A 22379-nucleotide genomic window follows, 5' to 3' on the forward strand; every position below is an offset into this window, starting at 1 on the left:
TCCAACTGGGTTTAAAGACACCAGTGACTTTTGGATTTCTAATAAATATTCTTTCAAGTGCATGTGACAGGTCCAGTTTTTGTATTCAACTAGCCTGTCTGCTTCCAACCTGTTGATACCTATGCAATTGCATAAAAAAATGCCTACTGCTTATTCAGCATGTTGACAAATCATAACACTATATATGAACATGTTTGCTGATGCTAAGCTACTAGGGAAGATGATGATAAATGACGTTTTCCATACCCTTCAAGATGATCTGGACAAAATAAGTGTATGGAGTAGTACTTGACTAATGGAATTTGTTGAGTAAATGCTACATTGTGGAATGTAGAATGGGAGAAAATATACCACAAACAACTTATGTGGCAAAGCTCTAAAAAAAACTCTGATAAAGAAAAAGATCTAGGGGTGGTCCTGGATAGAAAAATGGCACCTGTGGACCAAATAAAAAAAAAAATTGTGTGAGGAGCCTATGCTATGCTTTCAACTTCATAATTGCTTTTAAATATAATAAAGAAATTGTTCAAGACCTTTGTGAGACCAAAATTGGAATATTCAGTGGTTGTATGGTGCCAAAATCTTGGGAAGTACAGTACATAAATAAACTGGAAAAGATGCAAAGATGTACAATTGAATGGCCTCAGGAACTGAAATACGAGCTATAAAGAGAGAGAGGCTAAAGGTGCTAAATATACCAAAGCTAGAAGATAAAAGAAAGAGGTGATACAATTACAATCTACAAAATAGTAACGGTAATCAACAAATTGACAAAGAAGAATTGTTGAAACGTGCATCTTACCAAACGAGAGGTCAAACTCTTGCTAAGGAAACAAAGCTGCTGAAAAAAACATTAGAAAGTTTTCTTTTTGCAAACAGTGGTAAAACCGTCCGTAGTGAGAAAATCCACAAGAGCCGTGATGAGGATTTGAACCTATGCGCTGGGTATTCCCAGACACGTTACTCTATCTCTGTGTACCGTCAGTAATCTTAGTGTCATGTGGCAGACAGGGTACTGGGAAGATGGGGACACTGGGAGTGCAGCTCACATCCAGTAACTACACTTTCCTGTAATAATGGTGATCCTTGTTCTCATTGCACTGTGCCACACCTCAGCTATACCATCCCAGGGATACTTTCTTAGTTGCTATCATACTAATAAATCATACCCACTATAGCCCCATTTAAATCAGTCTTATTGTTTCGAAACCCAATTTTGTTTTTCTACAAACCTTAAAGAGAGAAAGTGAACATTGCCTCCACCATGGGTGAAGACAACCCAAAAGAGCTGGATTTTGTTGATTTTAAAGTAAATATTAACATTAGTGATTTTCCATAACAGGTTCACAAAAAATATATTGTACAATTTCTTGTATACATCGTTATCAGTTTGAGGAGAATTAATGAAAACTTTGGTAGTAAGGTAACGGCTCTAAAAGTGAACAAGCAAGCTTGAAGTCAGGATGCAACTAATCTAAACAACAAATTAATTAAACGGCAAGATCAGTTAAAAGAATTATTGAAGGAAAAGGAGCTCTGGAAATCTATGGGAAAGATCTTGGAGGAAGAAAACCAACCCTGTCCTCAGACCAACTCCATTCCATCCAGTGGTCAACCCCGAGGACACATTCGTCAATTTTAAATTAACATGCTGTTCATTCAAAATAAAAATTTTCTCAAATATAAATTAATATTGTTGTGTACAGTATTACCATACTGTGCATATTTAGGCATTGGTTAGGTTAGGTGTTTAGGTTCTGTTAACAGTTATTTATATTTGTAGTTCATAGGTGAAGCATTTACAGCGTTGTGGTTCGAACCAAAGTTGCCAACAAAGCACTTGTTCCGGAAGTGTTCGAATGTCATCAGTTGAGTCGTGTGTAAACCGTATTTCATTCATAAACAGCAGGTTTGGCAGGTGCATTGCGAATGGACTTTGGCCTTTGTATATGAAGATGGGCTGAGAAAACATAGGTCTATAATATTTATTACAAAATGTTAAAACATAGAGTATAATTTTAAACAAAAAAATACACAGATAAGAAAAAGTGAATAGAGCATATGTATAAGAAATAATGAAATTGAATAAACAAAAGGATGAATTAAAACTTTTGAGACATCAATCAAATGCTAGCTCAAGTTGGGCATAATGTATATACAGTACATATATATATATATATATATTATATATATATATATATATATATATAATTATATATATATATATATGTCGTACCTAGTAGCCAGAACGCACTTCTCAGCCTACTATGCAAGGCCCGATTTGCCTAATAAGCCAAGTTTTCCTGAATTAATATATTTTCTCTAATTTTTTTCTTATGAAATGATAGAGCTACCCATTTCATTACGTATGAGGTCAATTTTTTTTAATTGGAGTTAAAATTAACGTAGATATATCACCGAACCTAACCAACCCTACCTAACCTAACCTATCTTTATAGGTTAGGTTAGGTTAGGTAGCCGAAAAAGTTAGGTTAGGTTAGGTTAGGTAGGTTAGGTAGTCGAAAAATAATTAATTCATGAAAACTTGGCTTATTAGGCAATTCGGGCCTTGCATAGTAGGCAGAGAAGTGCGTTCTGGCTACTAGGTACGACATATATATATATAATATATATATATATATATTAATATATATCTAATATATATCTGCGAGCGCTTTGTCATGGGTTCATATCCTGGCCGGGGAGGATTTACTAGGCGACAAACTTTTTTTTTTTTTTAAATGGCCAGAATGAAACATTAGCAGAAGTCTTTAACCCCTGCAGTTCGCATAGCTCCTTAAAATGCTCGATCGGTGGTGCGCATAACGCCTTTTGGCGTTCATGGGGTATATCAGAAGATTCAAATCTCTCATGCATACACATGGCTCACATTTGATTCCTTTCCCACCCTGAAATAAAATTCTGTCCCTCACTTTCCTTCTAGGGCCTTAGTAGGAAGATGAGGACCATGTCTGGCACATCACCACCCAGCGTCTGAATATGCAGGGCAGCCATACTAGGAGCCATTGAACTTTTAACAACAGCAAATGAGTGATTACCATGTACTGTACACTGTATATATTTTCAAGCAAAATGTGTACTGTGTGCAATTACAAGATTTAGTCTTGTATACCTTAATATGAATAAATACATGGTGTGCATATATTTACACACACCTTTATATATGTATGTTTTCAAATAGGAAATGGTAATGTCTTACCACAGACATAACAACATAGAATAAAAACCCCTTGCATTAATAAATACAGTATTTGTATTTTATGTAAAAATTTGAACTATAAAGTCTTTAGCACTCTCCTGAGCACCTTATCAAAGTCTGAGTACAATATGGTTAGGACGAGACTTGCATCTCGACCACTAATACAGTGGCCATCCAGGATCCAATCCTCTTATCCTTCTTGACCTCCTGAGTGAATTAAAATGTCATATTAATAAATTGATGAATTTAAGAAGTCCCAATAGGTGTTCTCCTTCAACCCATTCTTGCACTTGCTTATAGTCAATATTGGCTTATTTAATAAGTGCATATGTGACATACTAATTGATTGATTGTGAATATTTTAGTTTACCTTGAAAAGCTTCATAGAAAACACCGACCTCACCTAACCTTCTTAGTATGTTAAGATAAGCATCTTATTGCTTCTTATTTACAATTATTACTTAACCTATCAACGGTATAGGTTAAGTAATTATTGTAATTAAGAAGCAATAAGATGCTTATCTTAACATACTAAGAAGGTTAGGTGAGGTCGATGTTTTCTATGAAGCTTTTCATGGTAAACTAAAATATTCACAATCAATTAGTATGTCACATATGCACTTATTAAATTAGCCAATATTGACTATAAGCAAGTGCGAGAACGGGTTGTCTCCTTTGGGAATGGAGGGAGTTACAAGGGATAGCATATACTGTAGTTGAATGCCTTTATTAATAACAACTCCAGTTCTCAAGAGTCCCAGAATGACAGAAAGGACAACTGATCATAATTCCTTAGCAGACATCTCCTCGGGAACATTGGCAGTCGAGGATGGAGGTGACATGGTCAAGAGGTCAAGAAAGATAAGAGAATTGTATCCTGTGTAGCCAAAGTATTAGTCAATGAGATGTAAGTCTCTTCCTAACCATATACTCATACCTTGATAATGCACTTGGGAAAGTGCAAGAAACATGGTGTAGTTTGAATCTTTCATAAAATACATACAATATAGACATAAGTGTGGGTTTTTATCCTATATTTTCAGTGTTATACATAATGAACACCACCTTTGACACATCAGTACAACTTAAAAGAATTAAAAATTAAATAAAGTGAGAAGCAAAGATAATACAGTAATTAGACAAAGTTACAGTATTCTCATTTGACACCTTGCCTCATTTCTACTGAAAAAATGCAGCTTCTCTAGGCCACTACAACTGAACCAGAAGAGGTTAAGACTTATACTGTACTTGTATTTTTGTGCTTCCTAGATGATAATTAACAATGCCAAAAGAAAACATTAAAAAAAAATTAACATCGTGATCAGAAAGAGCCTCGGAAGAAGTAAAGGTAAATAAAATTGTTGGGTCAGTGGAAGGCCTTGCAATCAAAGACAATGTTTGTGATTACAGAAGAACTGGCAAATATAAATAAAAGGAAATGTTCACTCCTTAAGGGTTAACCTAAATGGAGCTAAACAGATGGAAGAAGTGGTCACGAATATTTGAAAATTAACGAAGTGGCGAGGCTGGGAAATTGTGGTAATTAAAATGAGGCCTATCAAACGAGGACACAGAGAAGGCTGAAATTGAACCTTGAAGCAAAAGATTAAATTAGGGTAGGAATGAGAGAATTTTTTTTTTTTTTTTTAACAAGTTGATAGAAATCATGGCGCCTGTGAAATTGTCTATGAAAAGCAAACCAATAAAATCATTAGTGGAAGGAAGAGTGAAGGGCAGAGGAGGAGGAGAATGAAACATATTGAAATTTTGTGTAGCAACATAGATGAGGTGAGACAAAAATGCTGGAGTTAAATGATATAACAAATCTTAAGAAGCCACATATTGTCACATTACAGTATTTTATTTATCTATACAAGAGCTCTCACATTCTTGTAAAGCCACTAGCACACAGCGTTTTAGGCAAGTCCTTAATCCTAATTTTCCCCGGAATACGACTGCAAATCGTTTAACAGTTAGGTACACATTCACTGCAGGGTGAACAGAGGCTACAATTAAGGATTGGCCCCCAGTCAATCCTCCCAGGCCAAAGTGCCGGGTGAGTGTTTGACCACAGTGCCACGGGGACTAGATAAAACTTGAAAAATAAATGAGATGGCATTCCTGAGGGGCAATAACATGGGGGGTAATGGAAATGATACTTTATAGATATAAAGTATAATATATATATATATATATATATATATATATATATATATATATATATATATATATATATATATATATATATATATATATATATATATATAATTATTATTATTATTTATTATTTATTATTTATTATTATTTATTATTATTTATTATTATTTATTATTTTTGCTACCACAGACGTGACCACACATTTACAATGCTAATCAGCATATATACGTTTTCTTCTGTCCTCCATGGACAGGGTGAGAGATTTGTCAAACATATAGTTCAGGGATTTATTGAACAATCAACCACAGAAGGTGACCGTAGTGCTTTTAAAATGCTAGGCTAAGCTACATACGTAAATATGACTGAGGTGACGTGCACCCTGCTGCATCACCACCTCACTTCCAGTTAAGTTAATTATTTTAACTTACTTGACTGGGCTTACTTCGGAACAGATAATAGTATGAAACCAAACATTTTATTCCGTTCATTTATTACACCTGTCCACAAACATCGGCAACAATTACATCAATATTAGCCACCACACATGAATGTCAATATGCTCCACAAAACAATTCATCAAAGCCCTCGGACTCTATATCCACCAGAGCCCACAGACTCGGTATCCACCAGAGCCCACAGACTCGGTATCCACCGGAACCCTCAGACTTTATATCCGTTAGTTGTAGTTGGTTCCAACTATCGTATCAATGTTGATGTTGGTGTTATCAAACACGTCAGGAAAATGATTTAGGTACCACTAGGTTCTGGGTGTTCAAGGGCTTAAAAATAACTTAATTTCTTCATATGATACACAAAAGCCCAGAGTAAAGATGATATTCATAAGGTATTTAGAACCAAATATTTTATACCTTGCTTAACAATGCTGCCCAAAGACCAATTTGTAGACAAGAATTTTTTTTAATTTCAGTAAGGATTGCGTGTAATATTGACAAGACTTTAGTTTTCCAACGGTCCTCTGTTCCTTTATTTTCGTTCTTTAAAATTATCGTTTCCTGGAACAGATGGAGAGATTCAGTGATATCAGTTTCAGCAGTATCAAGGAATGAAGTTGTTGAAGGGTATTTATTAATTTCATATAATTGGGATGTAATTAACCTCCCTAACAATTTCTGCACCAGCTTGATCTGTACAAAAACGTTCTTCCTTCCTTTGTGTATTGTAGAAATTGTCTGTCAGAATCTTATGGGGAGTATCATGAAAACAAATGGTTGGTTCTCTATTATGTCCAGAAGTGATAATGATATTTTCATTGTAAATTATATAAAAGCCTGCTTTTGATTGTCTTGTCAGTAGGTACATTGCCTTTGAAATCTTGAAACACTTCCACTGAATTGGAATTGACATTCTGCTCATTGTGCCCTGATATATGAATCAACCTCTTGAGCTGCTTTGGTTACATCTTCATTTTCAGGTCTGCCTTTTACTTTTAGTCACCTTTTACTTTTTGCACTTGATTCGTGGGGTCCCGGTAGTACTGTACAGTCATGTTCGTTCTTGACGCAGAATTGAGAATTTTGGGTTAGAATCCTGGGCAGGATGGAAATGGTTGGGCACATTTCCTATCATCTCGTGCCACCGTTCACATAGCAGTAAATAGGTACCCAGGAGTTAGTCAGCTTGTTCTGGGGTTACATCCTGGGGAGGGTCAGGAATTCAACCCTGGGGAGACCTCAGTATAAGCCTAACATGTACTGAATGTATAAACTGGTTGCCTGTCCCCCATCACACTGAATTAATATTATTATTAGTAGTATTATTGTTTTATTATTATTATTATTAGTACTGTAGTAGTAGTATTAGTATTATTATTATTAGATTGTCTTAATGTTTTTAAGTTCTCTTTCTTTAATTTCAATAATATAATTTGAAAGACTTTTCACAAATGAAGCACAAATCTGAATCCATTTAAAGTTACAAAAATATTTTTTAATTACAGTAATATAACTACAGTATAATAACACAAGTATTATTATTTGCTGTAATAAAAGAGTAATACAGTCAGACTGTTGTCCAGTCTTAAAAATAGAAAACAATGATTTACTAATTATGGCTTACTATTAGAAATTCCTATAATCTTATGTATAGTACTTAAGAACAAAGCATGCAGTAAACAACATTTTAATGTGCCAAAAGTCTATTTACCTAGAAATTAATGATAATTATTCCGATCTTTTTCTTGGAAACTGTTAAACCTACTTAAAACATGCTAAGGACTATTTTTGCAGAGAATAAAATTTCCTTTTAGAAAGTATTTGTTACCTATTTAGCTTAAACTGATAGGAAACAAGATTTTGACAAAAACACATTTTCAGTGCCATTTTTTCAAAGATGGAGGCTAACACAGTTTCCAGCTTTCTGGGAATTTTGTCTGAATTGCCAATATTTTTTGGCTTAATTGACTGGGCTGTTTGGCTGTAGACCAGTGTTTTATTTTACTCGGGAAACCCAGTCAGAATTTCCACTCTCATCACATAACTGTACATCATCCATTGCTGTGGAAGGCAGAGTCACGACCACGCATGTTCCGAGGCCAGGCCTCTCAAATCCTCCAAGTCTCGCCCAGCAAGTTTCTCGGTCAGACAAGACTACAGCTTTATATACAGACTTCATTCTAAATCCCATCCCCTTTTTTCACACCATGATGGCATAAAAACGTGTGTACAAGCCATTTCAACCTTTCCAAGCACCTGACTCAAGCCCAGACTCACAGGCCTCCCTTGTCTGTTCTCCACCTGCAGGTGTTGACCACTACATTACTTATGGGCTATCACAACATAGATGAGTCTGAGGTCAGTGTGCCCTCTCACTCAAAGCAAACATCTACTTACCTCTTCCCTAACACATCTACTCTTTTCCTCATATTCTCATCTTATACGAGTCCCTTGTCTTACAGGGCTACTCAATTTGAAGACATGAAAGAAAAGATTAGAAAAGGTGGAGGCGTTGCTGTGCTGGTGAAAGAAGAACTAAAGGTAAGATAATTAATACTTGACAACATATGAGAAGTTGATATAATGGCACTGGAGATCTGTAATCAGGTCAGTAAGCTGATAATCATTAATGCCTACAGTTCACCAGCAAAAAATACATGGCCAAAGGAAGAGCTAGATGACAAATGAGAGGGCTTTATAATAATCATGTTAGAGATTATAGTGAAAGCAGATAAAAATTAAATCTTTATTGGTACTTGGTGACTTCAATTTGAAATCAATAGACTGGGAGGCCTGTGAAACAAGAATGGAGAACATTTGGACTGGCAGACTTATAAATCTCATCCTGGAAACATTCATACCTTGAGGTGCTTTCGGGGCTTGGCGTCCCTGCGGCCCGGTTGTCGGCCAGGCCTCCTGGTTGCTGGACTGATCAACCAGGCTGTTGGACGCAGCTGCTTGCAGCACAGCATTTATGTATCAGAATGTTCAACAGGCCATGAGAATGAGGGACAGGCATGTTCCATCAATGCTGAATTTGATATTTGCCAGGAAAGAAGAAATATTTGACCTTTGGTAACTTCCTCCATTGGGTAAGAGCAACCGTATCCTTTTGGAAATTAAGTATTCAGTGCCTTGTAATCTAGAAGAGAATGGGGAAAATGAAGTGGTTGAAAACCTGACATCGAGAGAGAGAGTAAACTATGGGGAACTTAACAAGCAAAATTTGATTGGAAAGATTTGTTGTTAGGCAAGGAAGTACTGTAAATGTCAAATTTTCTAATGATAAAAGTACAGTATACAAAAATTTATACCAAAATTGAGATGCCAAACTGGAAAACGGGACTGGTTCAACGGAAATTGCATGAGGGCCAGAAGACCAAAAAAATTTTTGAATCATTATAGGAGGAGGCCTAACTCATACTAGTAATACAGTACAGACATGCAAGAAACGTTTACATAGCAGGGAGAAGAGGGGTAGAAAGATACTTTTGAGAAAAGGATAGCCGACATGTAAAGCAGAACCCAATGAAAATCCTTTGGATACAGCTTATCCTTTACATACAACTTGCTATTTATGAATACTGTATTGGATACAATCCCGAGATTAAAAGATGAAGAACAGATTCATAAATTGAAAAGTTTGTGAAATGCTACATGAGCATTTCCAACATATGTTAATGCAAAATGAGGTTTTCAGAGAACAAAAGACAATGCAGATTTCAGAGCAGCAGCAGAGAAAACGTTCTAAATTACTTACCTGTATTGCTGGCAATTGTTATCAAATCGCTACAAAAATAATTAAAATCAAATTGTTAGGATACCTTTGAAGAAATTAAATTAGAAAAGACAGTATTTTTCAAACAGAACGATCGTGTGTAGTAAAAATAAACATTATTTATATGTAAAAGAATTCTTACATTCTTGTAAAGCAACTAGCATGCAGAGTGTTTCGGGCAAGTCCTTAATCATAATTTTCCCCGGAATACAACCCGTCAAATCGTTTAACAACCCATTCACTGCTGGGTGAACAGAGGTTACAGTTAAGGATTGGCGCCCAGTTAATCCTCCCCGGCCAGGATACGAAACCAAGCCAAAGCGCTCACAAAGCGCCGCCGAGTGTTTTACCATTGCTCCACGGGGACTGCAGACTGGGGAAATCTACTTTGCCTTTATGATAGAAGCACAGAGATCTTACAGGAAATATACTGTTCAGGTGACTACATCAATCTGGACTGAAAAATAGTTTTTGACAGAGTTCTACACAAGTGTGTTCTGAAAGCTAGAATATGATGGATAGATAACAGGTAGACTAGAAATGGCTGAACAATTTCTGACAGAAACATGAAGGCAGTAATTAGAGTCAATGTATAAGACTGGAAAAAGTGTTACTACCAGAGTACCACAAGGTTCAGTATTAGCACTAAGACAAGGAATTTTTTTCTTTGCAATGCCTTGAGGAAACCTCAGTGTCTGGAAACCTCAAATCAACAAAGGGGATATTAATGGAGTACAGTATTAAAAGTATCAACACAAGACAGAACGCGAAACAATGGATATAAATTGGATAAGCTTAGATTTAGGAAAGACTTGGGTAAATACTGGTACGGTAACAGGGTTGTTGATTTGTGGAACCAATTACCACGAAACGTAGTGGAGGTGGGGTCCCTCGATTGTTTCAAGTGTGGGTTGGACATGTATATGAGTGGGATTGGGTGGTTATAAATAGGAGCTGCCTCGTATGGGCCAATAGGCCTTCTGCAGTTACCTTTGTTCTTATGTTCATGAAACATACAATACTTACATATCCTGAATAATACTACAAAACAGCAGAGCTTTTAAATTTTATTTGGCAGTGTAGATTAATTGGGTAAATGTTTCAACTAGTGCTGAATATGGGTCCTAACATCCCCCCCTCCCTAAGGCATGGTATTGGTATTCAAATCTAATTTCAAATGTAAATACAGTAATACCATTATGGAAACAGTAATACGTTTTTTAGAAGAGACATGTAACATTGTTCTTTTTTTAATTTACATATTCAAGAGTTCTTACATATTTGTAACTATAAAATGCCACCAAAATCATATATGTATATATATAATAATTTCCAAGATATTAACTAAAATATGAAGGTGACCAGATGCAAAACACTATGTACTTTGTCTTAACCTCCACCTCCCTGCCCCCCCCCCCCTTCCTTCTTGATATGTGGAGAATAATTTTGCCAGTACAGTACCATATAATCATACTGTAATCATGCGTTTCATTGTCTGTGTTATACCACCTTCGTTTCAGTAATAATGGGCAATATTCCTGTAACTTTTTGTAACATGCAGCATCTGGCTCTTAATGGCCTACAGGTTTCCCAGGTGGCTGGTTTCTAGTCTTAGGTACCCCCATTGTCTGGTGGCTCGTTCCTCCCCCCCCCCCTCCCACCTATCAAGCAGGCATTTATTTATATTTATTTATTTATTTATTTATTTTATTTATTTATTTATTTATTTATATATACAAGAAGGTACATTGGGATTGTGAGGATACATAGCATAGTAATTACATTCTTGTAAAGCCACTAGTACGCGCAGCGTTTCGGGCAGAAACGTTCGGGCATCTTTAAAGATTAAGATATTAAGAATTGATGTTACCTGGTGTTTATATATGTTTGATGACATTTTTGTTTGTTGTCCTCTCTTCCCCCTATTATTCCAGACACCAATTTTGTCCTACAAATTCCTGTTTGTTGGCAGTGTAGACTACTAGAGTAAATGTGTCATAACTTGGGAACCACTTAACTGTTTAGTTCTGATATTAATTTGTAAGGCAGCGTGGTGTGTTTGTCAAGCACGTGGCATTTTTCATTTAATTTTATGGTCTGTTTGGTGCCTTATTGTGTCTTTGAAGGAAGAATGATCAATTTTACTTTAGGATTAGTTACATTGGGAATATACCAGTTGTTTTCAGATAGTGGCATTTTATGGTAGCTGATATTGATATTGTAATATCTTGTGATATATTCTGTAATGTAGGGTTTGATAAATCAGCTTTCAGTTTGCTTTTTACTGTTGGCACATTTGTTTGTATGTGGATCTGAGGAATTAGTGTGGCACATGGCTTATTTCCTAGAGTAGTATGATAGCATTTGTTGATAAGGTGTCTTTGCTGGTCGTATGTAGTGTACTCGCCTAGTTGTGCTTGTGGGGTTGGGCTTTGGCTCTTTGGTCCCGCCTCTTAACTGTCAATCAACTGGTGTACGGATTCTTTAGCCTACTGGGCCCTATCAAATCTATATTTGAAACTGTGCCTCAAATCTGCCTCCACCACATCACTGCTTAATGCTTTCCATTTGGTAACTACAGTGTGTATTCTGACACTGAAAAAATTCTTTCTAATGTCTGTGGCTCATTTGGGTACTAAGTTTCCACCTGTGTCCCCTTGTTCGTGTTCCCACCCATGCTAAAGTTTGTCTTTGTCCACCCTGTCAATTCCCCTGAGAATTTTGTAGGCTGTTATCATGGCCCTTCCTTAATCTTCCGTTTTCCAGAAGGGGTTAAATGAGATTAAGCTCCCTTGGCCTTTACTCGTAGCTCATTTTTTAGTTCTGGGACGAGTCTGTTGGCATACCTCTAAATCTTCTCTAACATTGTCTTGTGTTTAACTAGGTATGGACTCCAGGCTGGAGCTGCACATTCCAGGAGTGATGTGCCATACATGATATACAAATTCCTGAATGATTCCTTACACAAGTTTCTAAAGGCAGTTCCTTTTGTTGGCCAATCTAGCATATACCGCTAATGATATCCTTTTGATGTGGGCCTCTGGAGACAGGTTTGGTGTGATATCAACCACCAGATCTTTCTCTCTATTTGACTCTTGCAGGATCTCACCTCCCAGATGATACCTTGTGTTCAGCCTTCTCCTTCCTTCACCTAATTTCATTACTTTACACTTTCCTGAGTTAAACTTTAGTAGCCATTTTCTAGACCATTCCTCCAGTTTGTCCAGGTCATCCTGTAGTCTCTGTCTAAATTCAGATGTCTTGAATCTTCTCATATTTTTTGCATCAGCAAACATTGAGAGGAATGAGTCTATAACCTCGGTTAGATCGTTTACATATATCAGAAACAGGATGGGTCCAAGTACAGTGTCTTGTGCGACTCCACTGGTGACATCTCGCCACTCTGATGTCTTTCCCCCCCTCCCCCTCACAGTTACTCACTGTTTCCTGTTGCTTAGATACTCCCTTATCCATTGGAGAACCTTACCTTTTACTCCTGCCTGTTGCTCCAACTTTTGTAACAGCCTTTTATGGGATACTGTGTCAAAGGCTTTCTGACAGTCCAAGCAAATGCAGTCTGCCCACCCTTCTCTTTCTTGCCTAATTATTGTTTCTTGGTCATTGAATTCTATTACACCTGTGAGGCACGATTTACCATCTGAACCCATGCTAGTGGTGTGTTACAAAGCTATTTTCCCTCCAGATGTGTTATGTGGTAGTTGGTGAATGCATCTGTCACTTAGTTTTCTCACACATTTAAACTTGCAAGGTACTAGTAAAGATTAATAAATAAATTGCATTAGTGCTAAAGTATATTAATTTTTTTGTTTAATAATTTTGTTGAGTGATTAATGTTATTTAGCTATACTGTACTGTATTCCCATTGTGCGTCAGTGACCTCATCTTTATCCCCTAAACTGCACAAAACGTCTTATGATGTGACATTGAGCTCAATTTTTTAAATTTTCTGAAACTCTTTTAAATGTTTTGTTCATAATCTAGGCAAATGATCCAACTTTGTCTAAATGATACCAATGTAACTTGAAAAACAAGAAAATAAAAAATAATTATAAAATTGAATATCGAAAACTTCAGATTTTGAAATCGGCTGTAAAAATATATAATAAGTTGGAGATTTGTTTAACATTTTTATGTAATTTTTTTTTAATTATACCCCCTTATGCTGATCAGTTTAAGGGTTAAAGCATGAAATGCATTTAATCGGTGATTAATCTCGGGCAGTATGGATTTTCCTTGGTTTTTGCCTCTCTTATTTCTTGATGCTTTTGTGTCCAGAAGTTATTTTGGGAATTCCTCCTTGTATTGGCTCAAAATTTAAAACACACACATTTATGGTCATATGGGTCTCACTATGTATGTATTACAATTATGTATGCTCTCGACTTGCACTTGGAAATCTCTGGTTCGAATCCTGGGTGGGACAGAAATGGTTTGGCACATTTCCTTTCACCTAATGTGTCTGTTCACCTATCAGTAAAATAGGTACCTGGGAGTTAGTCAACTGTTGTGGAGTTGCCTCCTGGGAATGGTCAGAAGTTTGCCTGTGGGGAACCTCGATACAAGTCTAATGTATATACAATACACGCACAGACTGCCAGTACCCTTAACAAAATTAATTTTATTTATTTTATTTTTTATTTATTTATACAAGAAGGTACATTGGGTTTGTGAGAATACATAGCATAGTATTTACAATCTTGTAAAGCCACTAGTACACGCAGCATTTAATTATAAATGGGTCTCTTATTAAATATGAACAGTGCAGCCCATTGTGATAGTTTTTGCAAGACAATTGGAGGTTTTCATTGATAGGTTATTGTTTGCATGTTATGACAAATGAAAAATTGGATATAGTGTGCAGTGCCTCTGCACCAGACTTGCTACACATATTTTTTAGTATAGTATTAAAGTTGCATAATAGTCTTAATTGAAGTCCTTAGACTAGTCCAGCTGGAATTTGAAGTAGAAGCCATTTTTTCAAGTATTTTTATAGTAATGACTAATCATATCACTTCATATTTGTGAATAGACATAAAATGTCATATAATACAGCTTGCAGAGCTAATACTGTACTGTACATTTAAATATTTGTTATTGTGCTTGATTTTGGTCAATACTATATTTAAGAACAAAATTCTGACATTACAAGTTGCTTTTAAAATAGCGAGGCAACTCCCAGGATTTTGTTCAGTACTTCTACTAAGTTTTAAGACGTTCTGCCTTTTCTGGGTAACTTTCAATAATTCAAACACATGCACATATATTTTTTATTTGACACCATTCTGCATAATATTGAAAATATTTTAAGAAGTGGGAGCACTTGGTTATACTGATGATTAATATTTTTTTACTACAGTATAATGTAAAATGTGCATCTGAATAAATTGATTTTTCATTTGTTTTCAAGATTTGTTCATAAAATTATGCCTCTTGAAATTCTGTATACTATACCATTGAACCATATTTAAATATTTTGGTCCATTATAACTGCTGTACTCGCATGCTTAAAGGCGCTAGGGAAACCGAAACACTGCTTAGTGGGAATTGGTCTCTCGTGTGTGTACGTTTTACTCGCGTGAAAACATTGTAAACAAATGTTTCGATTTATACAGGACTTCAAGATATGGTTTAGAACAACTTGAAAGTGGTCCGTGCCTGATATTCATGTTGAGTATGGTGAAGGTTATGCATTAATACAATAATATTAATTTATATCACTCGTTAATATAACTTAGAGTTGCCGTTAAACGTCCATACACATACACAGTGCCAGTATTGATTACCTAATATCAATTCAACACAATTGTTGAATTGAATCTTTTACAATGTTTTTAGTCTGCCTTATGTTTATTATTGGAAAATAACTTTTGTTTCTACTGTAATTTAGTTTTCTTTAGTTCTGAACGCATTCATACTTGTACTTTTCTTTCATTACCTTCCACATTGATGCCTATATGTTGTACCCTCATGGATAGGTAAGCTGTGAAATGAATGATAAATGGTGTGATATAACAGGTGGTCATACTCGGCACTATACCAAAGCCCTGATAAGCTCGTATCAGTTCAGGAAATCTTGGGACCACTCGACTATCACTACAGGAAAGCCTACGTTTTATTGGGTCAGCGTACAGCAACTTCCAGTATTAAACGTTTTCAAAATATTTTATTATTACATTAACATAATTAATATTCATTTATCGTAATCATACAGCAACAATTATCAGGTGTCTCAAGAGCTTAATCTTATCCATATACATAGTGAGTTTTAGTTTGTGTTTTGGTGTCGAGTCCTGATGGCAGCTCTGATTAAGAACTTCTTAATGAAATATTTTGAAAGTCTGGTTTATGTTATGGGTGAAGAGGTGGCCATTGAGATTCGGACAAGACTTTGGTAAACTAGTTTGGAATTAAAATATTTGTTAATTTATTAAACAGATTACCATTGGGAAAACATGTGAACTTACTTGTGTACATAGAATCTTCCATGCATGGGGCAGTAAGATTTTTCTAGTTCCTTCAATTGTGAGCTTTTGTTCACTCATTTTTTAAGAATAGTTCAGTCAGTTGGCAATTCTAGCTTTGTAATATGTGTTCTAATGTGGAGCACAGTTGATGGTGATTCACCTCAGTGTATTCCATTCGGTTGTTCATCTGTGAATTTGCATCAAGGTAAAGTAGACAGAAGTTCAGAAAGGCATAAATATGTTGTTGAATGCATGATGGGAGCAAGAACATATTATGGGGATACAAATGTTTGATTTCATTGTATGGAAGGCAGGCTGCAGATGTGTTCTTTACTAATAACAGAAAAGTAGCAACCTAGTTCATTTGCAATATACAGGTACTGTTTGTTGAATTAACTAAAATGATCCCATTTAGTTGAAGTATGCACACAGTTTCCGATGAATTTTTCTAAGAGTTTTTGCGTATTTTTATCCAGATTCAGTTGATAGGCATACCTGCATTTACATTTATGGTAGAGTAATGATTTTCTGCTCTCACGTTTGACAGTGTGAAATGTTTTCGGAACTACTGTGGCTTATTTTTGCGCAGCCTGTAGTCCACCATGTTGACCAGACCACACACTAGAAGGTGAAGGGACGACGACGTTTCGATCCATCCGAAACGTCGTCGTCCCTTCACCTTCTAGTGTGTGGTCTGGTCAGCATACTTTAGCCATGTTATTGTTAGTCCATCATGCTACCTACAGTATTACTGAAAGTGTTGGGGTGGATAATGGGCACTGAATGTATGCTTGCATATGCTAATATTATGTAAAAGAGCAGGAGATATCCGGGTAATGGAAGAACAGTATTACATGCAATAGTCGAGTGTAATGTAAAACGGTTTCTTTCACCTGGTGCCTCTAATCGCCTAGAAATTAAATAGGTATCCGGGAATTAAGCAATTGTGGGTTACATCCTAGGAAAGGTCGGTAGTTAGCCCAGAGAGCGCAATAAGCCGTAGTATAGGCTTCCTGTCCCCGACAATGGTAATTATTATATCATCTGGGCACCATATTCACGCATCTGTTTCATCCTTACCACTCCCAAAATTCGTCTCCAGGGTTGAATTTCAACTGGAAAAAGTTTTTAACGCTTTAAATTTCAACTTTTGAAAAGGCAAGTTTCAACTGTTGAAACTTGCCTGCGTGGCAGCCATAACCCCCCCCCCCTCGATCCTTACACTGCATCGTATTGTCTGACAGCTCGGTCAATATGTAAACTTTCGTTGTAACCTAATCCGGAGTTTACATGTGGAGACCGGTGCCCCAGTGTAACAAGGCCGCTGCTATTGTTTTTACATGCCCGATGCCCTGCTCATTTGGTTTTAGATCATTAGCCTGATAACCGTTTATCACATTCAGGTATCTTTTCTTCAATACAGTACTTATAAACTATATTGTGTATCTAATAGCTTGCCTTATCATTTTTGTCCTAACGTTTGTTAGCCATTAGTCAGAGCAATTAAGGGGCTTAAATCGGCTTTCAATATGTCGGTATTAGCGATGTAATTTTGCTTCCTTGTATAGCAAAATACAAGGAATATATTTACATATATACGTTTCTGCCCGAAACGCTTTGCGTAATAGTGACTTTAGGCATTGTATGTACTAGCTCTATCTCTAAATTCATCAATATCCGTATCACCCCTTGTATGTATGTACTTTACCTAAATAAACATTTGAATTTGAATTTTATACCGTCATTGACAAATTACGATAGCGTACAGCTTTGCCCACTATAGATGCCATTTATATAAATCAACAAAGCTGGTCCCAGGACTGATTCCTGTGGCAATTGAGCCGTGCTAACCCATTTCCACTTTAGAACCACATTGTGTCCTGATAACCAATTTTTCAACCAACATAATGTTGACCAGACCACACACACTAGAAGGTGAAGGGACGACGACGTTTCGGTCCGTCCTGGGCCATTCTCAAGTCGATTGTTTACTTTAGCCACGTTATTGTGACTTATCGCCTGCAATCAACATAATAATTAAGTAGGGGTTCCAGTAGCACAGTCGGGTTCGTTCTCGACTCAAAATTGAAAATTCCGGGTTCGAATCTCGGGCAGGACATTGTTGGACACATTTCTTATCACCTAATGTCCCTGTTCACCTAGCGGTAAGTAAGGTAAGGTAAGGTTAGTCTGCTTGTTGTGGTGTTGCATTCTGGGAAGGGAAATTCTGTAAAAGGATTTAAGAATATCTGTCAGATATGAACGATTTCTACGAAAGCCATGCTGATAATCTAGACGGTAACTTAAATGAGATTATATGTGGTCTCGAGAAATTTGACCAGACCACACTATAGAAGGTCAAGGGACGACGATGTTTCGGTCCGTCCTGGACCATTCTCCAGTCGATTGAGAATGGTCCTGGACCGAAACGTCGTCGTCCCTTCACCTTCTAGTGTGTCGTCTGGTCAAACTACTTCAGCTACGTTATTGTGACTCATCGCCTGCGTCTTGAGAAATTGTTTCCACGAATTACCGTCGACCGAAATTTAACCTATTAGCTAACAATTACAATGTCTCGTTTCCCTATTTGTTTTTTCCCGATGCGCCATTTATTTATTTATTTATTTATATACAAGAAGGTACATTGGGTTCATGAGCGTACAGAGACTTGACGTTTTACGTTCTTGTAAAGCCACTAGCACATATAGCGTTTCGGGCAGAACGCGTTAATGCCCGAAACGCTATGCATGTTAGTGGTTTTGCAAGAATGTAAAAATACCAATATGATGTAATCTCTCAAACCCATTGTGCCTTCTTGTAAATAAATTGTTATTATTTATTATTATGTATTGGTGTGACCTGCAAATTTCGTCTCGTGTGACTAATTCAAATATATGGTCAAAGGTGTTGTGGTTAACAAAGGTGTAAATATTTAATTACCTCTTGGGGGGGGGGGGGAGGTAGAAATAGCCTAAGCTACTCAATCCCTTTGAGATGTATTTTTTCTTGTCTCGATAAACATACTTAAATTTGATTACCTCTTAATATTCTTGGATAGATGTTGTTTAGGGAGCCGGTCGGCCGAGCGGACAGCCCGCTGGACTTGTGATCCTGTGGTCCCGGGGTCGATCCCGGGCGCCGGCGAGAAACAATGGGCAGAGTTTCTTTCACCCTATGCCTCCCCCTGTTACCTAGCAGTAAAATAGGTACCTGGGTGTTAGTCAGCTGTCACGGGCTGCTTCCTGGGGGTGGAGGCCTGGTCGAGGACCGGGCCGCGGGGACACTAAAGCCCCGAAATCATCTCAAGATAACCTCAAGACAGGCCAGTTGCTTGTTTCACAAGCTGAGTCACACATTTCTGCTGTTCTTGAACGAATTGAGATAGAGATTTGCGATGGCTTATTTATTTGTAAAAGTCATTTGGGTTAATTTAGCTTTTTTTTCTGCAGTATGCAACTCATAATTCTTTAATGCAAGTGAGGTTCTTTGCTTTCCCTTGAAACAAATTATATTTTGATGATTTTTGCTCTTGTGCTTTTCGATTAACATTTTATGATGTTTGATAATTTGATTCGTTATTACAGTATTTTGGTTTGGTGGATATTTGCTATCCCCACCACGCTATCGAGCACCACATTTTGCAGCATGATAGCCTTGCCACGAAGCCTTGCAACTAAGTGGGTTATCCTCTTGAGCTCCTATTTGGTGGCTTCACGACCACACACACACACACACACACACACACACACACACACACACACACACACACACACACACACACACACACACACACACGCACGCACGCACGCACAAGGTCGTCGTGTTTCTGCCTCCCGCACGAGGCAGAAACGAATGGGCAAAGTTTCTTTCACCATAAGTGCCCCTGTTACCTAGCAGTAAATAGGTACCTGGGAGTTAGTCAGCTGTCACGGGCTGCTTCCTGGGGTGTGTGTGTGTGTGGGGTGTGGGGAAAAAAAAAAGGTAGTAAACAGTTGATTGACAGTTGAGAGGCGGGCCGAAAGAGCAAAGCTCAACCCCCGCAAAAACACAACTAGTAAACACACACACACACACACACACACTGGTTTACACAGTTTCAGTTATAGCTTCATAACACAGTTTCAGTTTCACAATACACACTTTCAAATATAGATATGGTAGAGCCCAGTAGGCTCAGGAACCTGTACACCAGTTGATTGACAGTTGAGAGACGGGACAAAGAGCCAAAGCTAAACCCGCCGCAAGCACAACTAGGGGAGTACTGGTCAACTCCACTACCCCAGAATACACAACCTTTCCTCCGCCCACTGCGATAAGGAGGTACTCCATTAGAGGAGGGAGATTTAAGAGGGCATTATTGAAGTAGTACAACAATGATTGTTCACTGCCATTTGTTCATTGTGTGATTCTATTTCTTGACTATCTGCTTCGTTATCTTTGTTTTGAGGGAGTAGGGGAGGGAGGGGGGAGGTGGTTGCATCAAAATCCTAAGCTGAAGTTTTAACAAAAATACAAATCGGTGGAACCTCATGGGAGTCTAACGGGCGATTTATCTTAATTTCTAACCTGCAAGTTCGATTTATCTTGATTTCTAACCTGCAAGTTCGATTTATCTTAATTTCTAACCTGCAAGAATACATATTTCTCAACAGAGCCCCCCAAGTTGTGTAACTTATGAGTGTATACATTTGTCAGTAGGGGGCGCATCTGTGGGGTGTATATACACTAGAGCAGCAAGCAGTAGAGAGAGAGAGAGAGCTTGGTGGGGATATAAATATGTGATGGCGGTGTCAGCATTAGCAAGAGCACTGACGTCACCGGGCGCGTGTGTCGACCATGACGTCACCTCCCCCCCCCCTCAGCTGGGCTTGGAGAGTCACGTGCTATCCGCCGCCGCCACGCTCTTGGGGAATTATAATTGTAATTATGATGATAGCAATAATTGTATAGTTAATATCATAATATTATCGGAGACGTGAACCACAATTTTGAAAATTTGTGTTAATTTCACTAACAAAACAATATTATTGTGTTCAAGTATGTTTATTGAGATAAGCAAGAAATACATCTCAAAGGGATAGAGTAGCTTAGGCTATTTCTACCCCCCATATTATTGTGTTAATGGAGCCGGTCGGCCGAGCGGACAGCACACTGGACTGATCCTGTGGTCCCGGGTTCGATCCCGGGCGCCGGCGAGAAACAATGGACAGAGTTTCTTTCACCCTATGCCCCCCTGTTACCTAGCAGGAAAATAGGTACCTGGGTGTTAGTCAGCTGTCACGGGCTGCTTCCTGGGGGTGGAGGCCTGGTCGAGGACCGGGCCGCGGGGACACTAAAGCCCCGAAATCATCTCAAGATCACCTCAAGATAGCCTACAAAAATGTCTAGGTTTTATTTAAATGTGGCTATTAATTCTTTGCTGAATTCAAGAGTTTTTTCTAAGTTTAACAAATAAAATTATAAATAGATAAATATAGATAATATTGATACAAATAAAATGTAGTAAAATAATTTCGTATGGTCTTTAAATATAATTGTTCGCTGTGGATATAATTGGATTTTTTGTGTGTAAATAATAAGATTAAGAAATGGTCTTTGTTAATTTGACTCCTTTGCAATAATTTCACCAACGTCATATATGAAATGGTTTTCCGGAAGCACAAGCCTATGAACTTGAGGAATCTTATTTCACCCATCGAGCTACGCTGGTACTAATTTGTCTCAGAATGCTTACAAGTCGAGCGTGTTAAATTGAATTGAGGACCCAAATTTGAACGCTGCTGTTAATAGTTTCTAATTTGAGGTACGTTGTGTAGGCGGCTTGTAAATTTAACAGTAAAGAGAAAGCAGTTACGATTTTTTGACAATGTCAGCGAACCCGTTAAATTTTAACCGGGATTTTAATTAATTTTAATTATTTTTTTAATTTTAACAAGGCTAATTATATGATTGGGTTAATTTTAACAGTTAAAGAGAGTTAGATTCAATGTAAAAAAAATAGGTTGAAATGACCATTTAACAGAAGGTACAATTTAACTATTTTTGTATAGAAGTTTAGCTTGCCATAATAGGAACTTTTCGACCCTGAGCAAGATGAGGGTGAACGTATAAACAATGGGTACATCCCTCAGGAGGCCAGACCATAGGAACCTTCTGACTTGGTCGGTATCTCTCTCTCTCTCTATCACTCTATCTCTCTATCTATATCTCTCTCTCTATCTCTCTCTATCTCTCTCTCTATCTCTCTCTCTCTCTCTCTCTCTCTCTCTCTCTCTCTCTCTCTCTCT

General features: G+C 37.4%; 1 protein-coding gene across 19 annotated transcripts in view; it reads left to right on the forward strand.

Moving 5' to 3' along the window:
* CrebB (Cyclic-AMP response element binding protein B) overlaps nt 1–22379 on the forward strand; it is a 123296-nt gene that overhangs the window by 8718 nt on the left and 92199 nt on the right. For 11 of the 19 annotated variants that reach the window (XR_011223575.1, XM_069308765.1, XM_069308763.1 and 8 more), the window contains exon 2: nt 8292–8370. The exons of the other annotated variants lie outside the window; for them this stretch is intronic. Coding sequence is in view for 10 of the 11 variants with exons in the window: in XM_069308765.1 (XP_069164866.1) it covers nt 8311–8370 (60 nt within the window). In the remaining variant the exon portion in view is untranslated. The remainder of the gene's footprint in view (nt 1–8291; nt 8371–22379) is intronic. 19 annotated transcript variants of the gene reach the window in all.

This window comes from Procambarus clarkii, chromosome 63, assembly GCF_040958095.1.
Source record: "Procambarus clarkii isolate CNS0578487 chromosome 63, FALCON_Pclarkii_2.0, whole genome shotgun sequence".
NCBI lineage: Eukaryota > Metazoa > Arthropoda > Malacostraca > Decapoda > Cambaridae > Procambarus > Procambarus clarkii.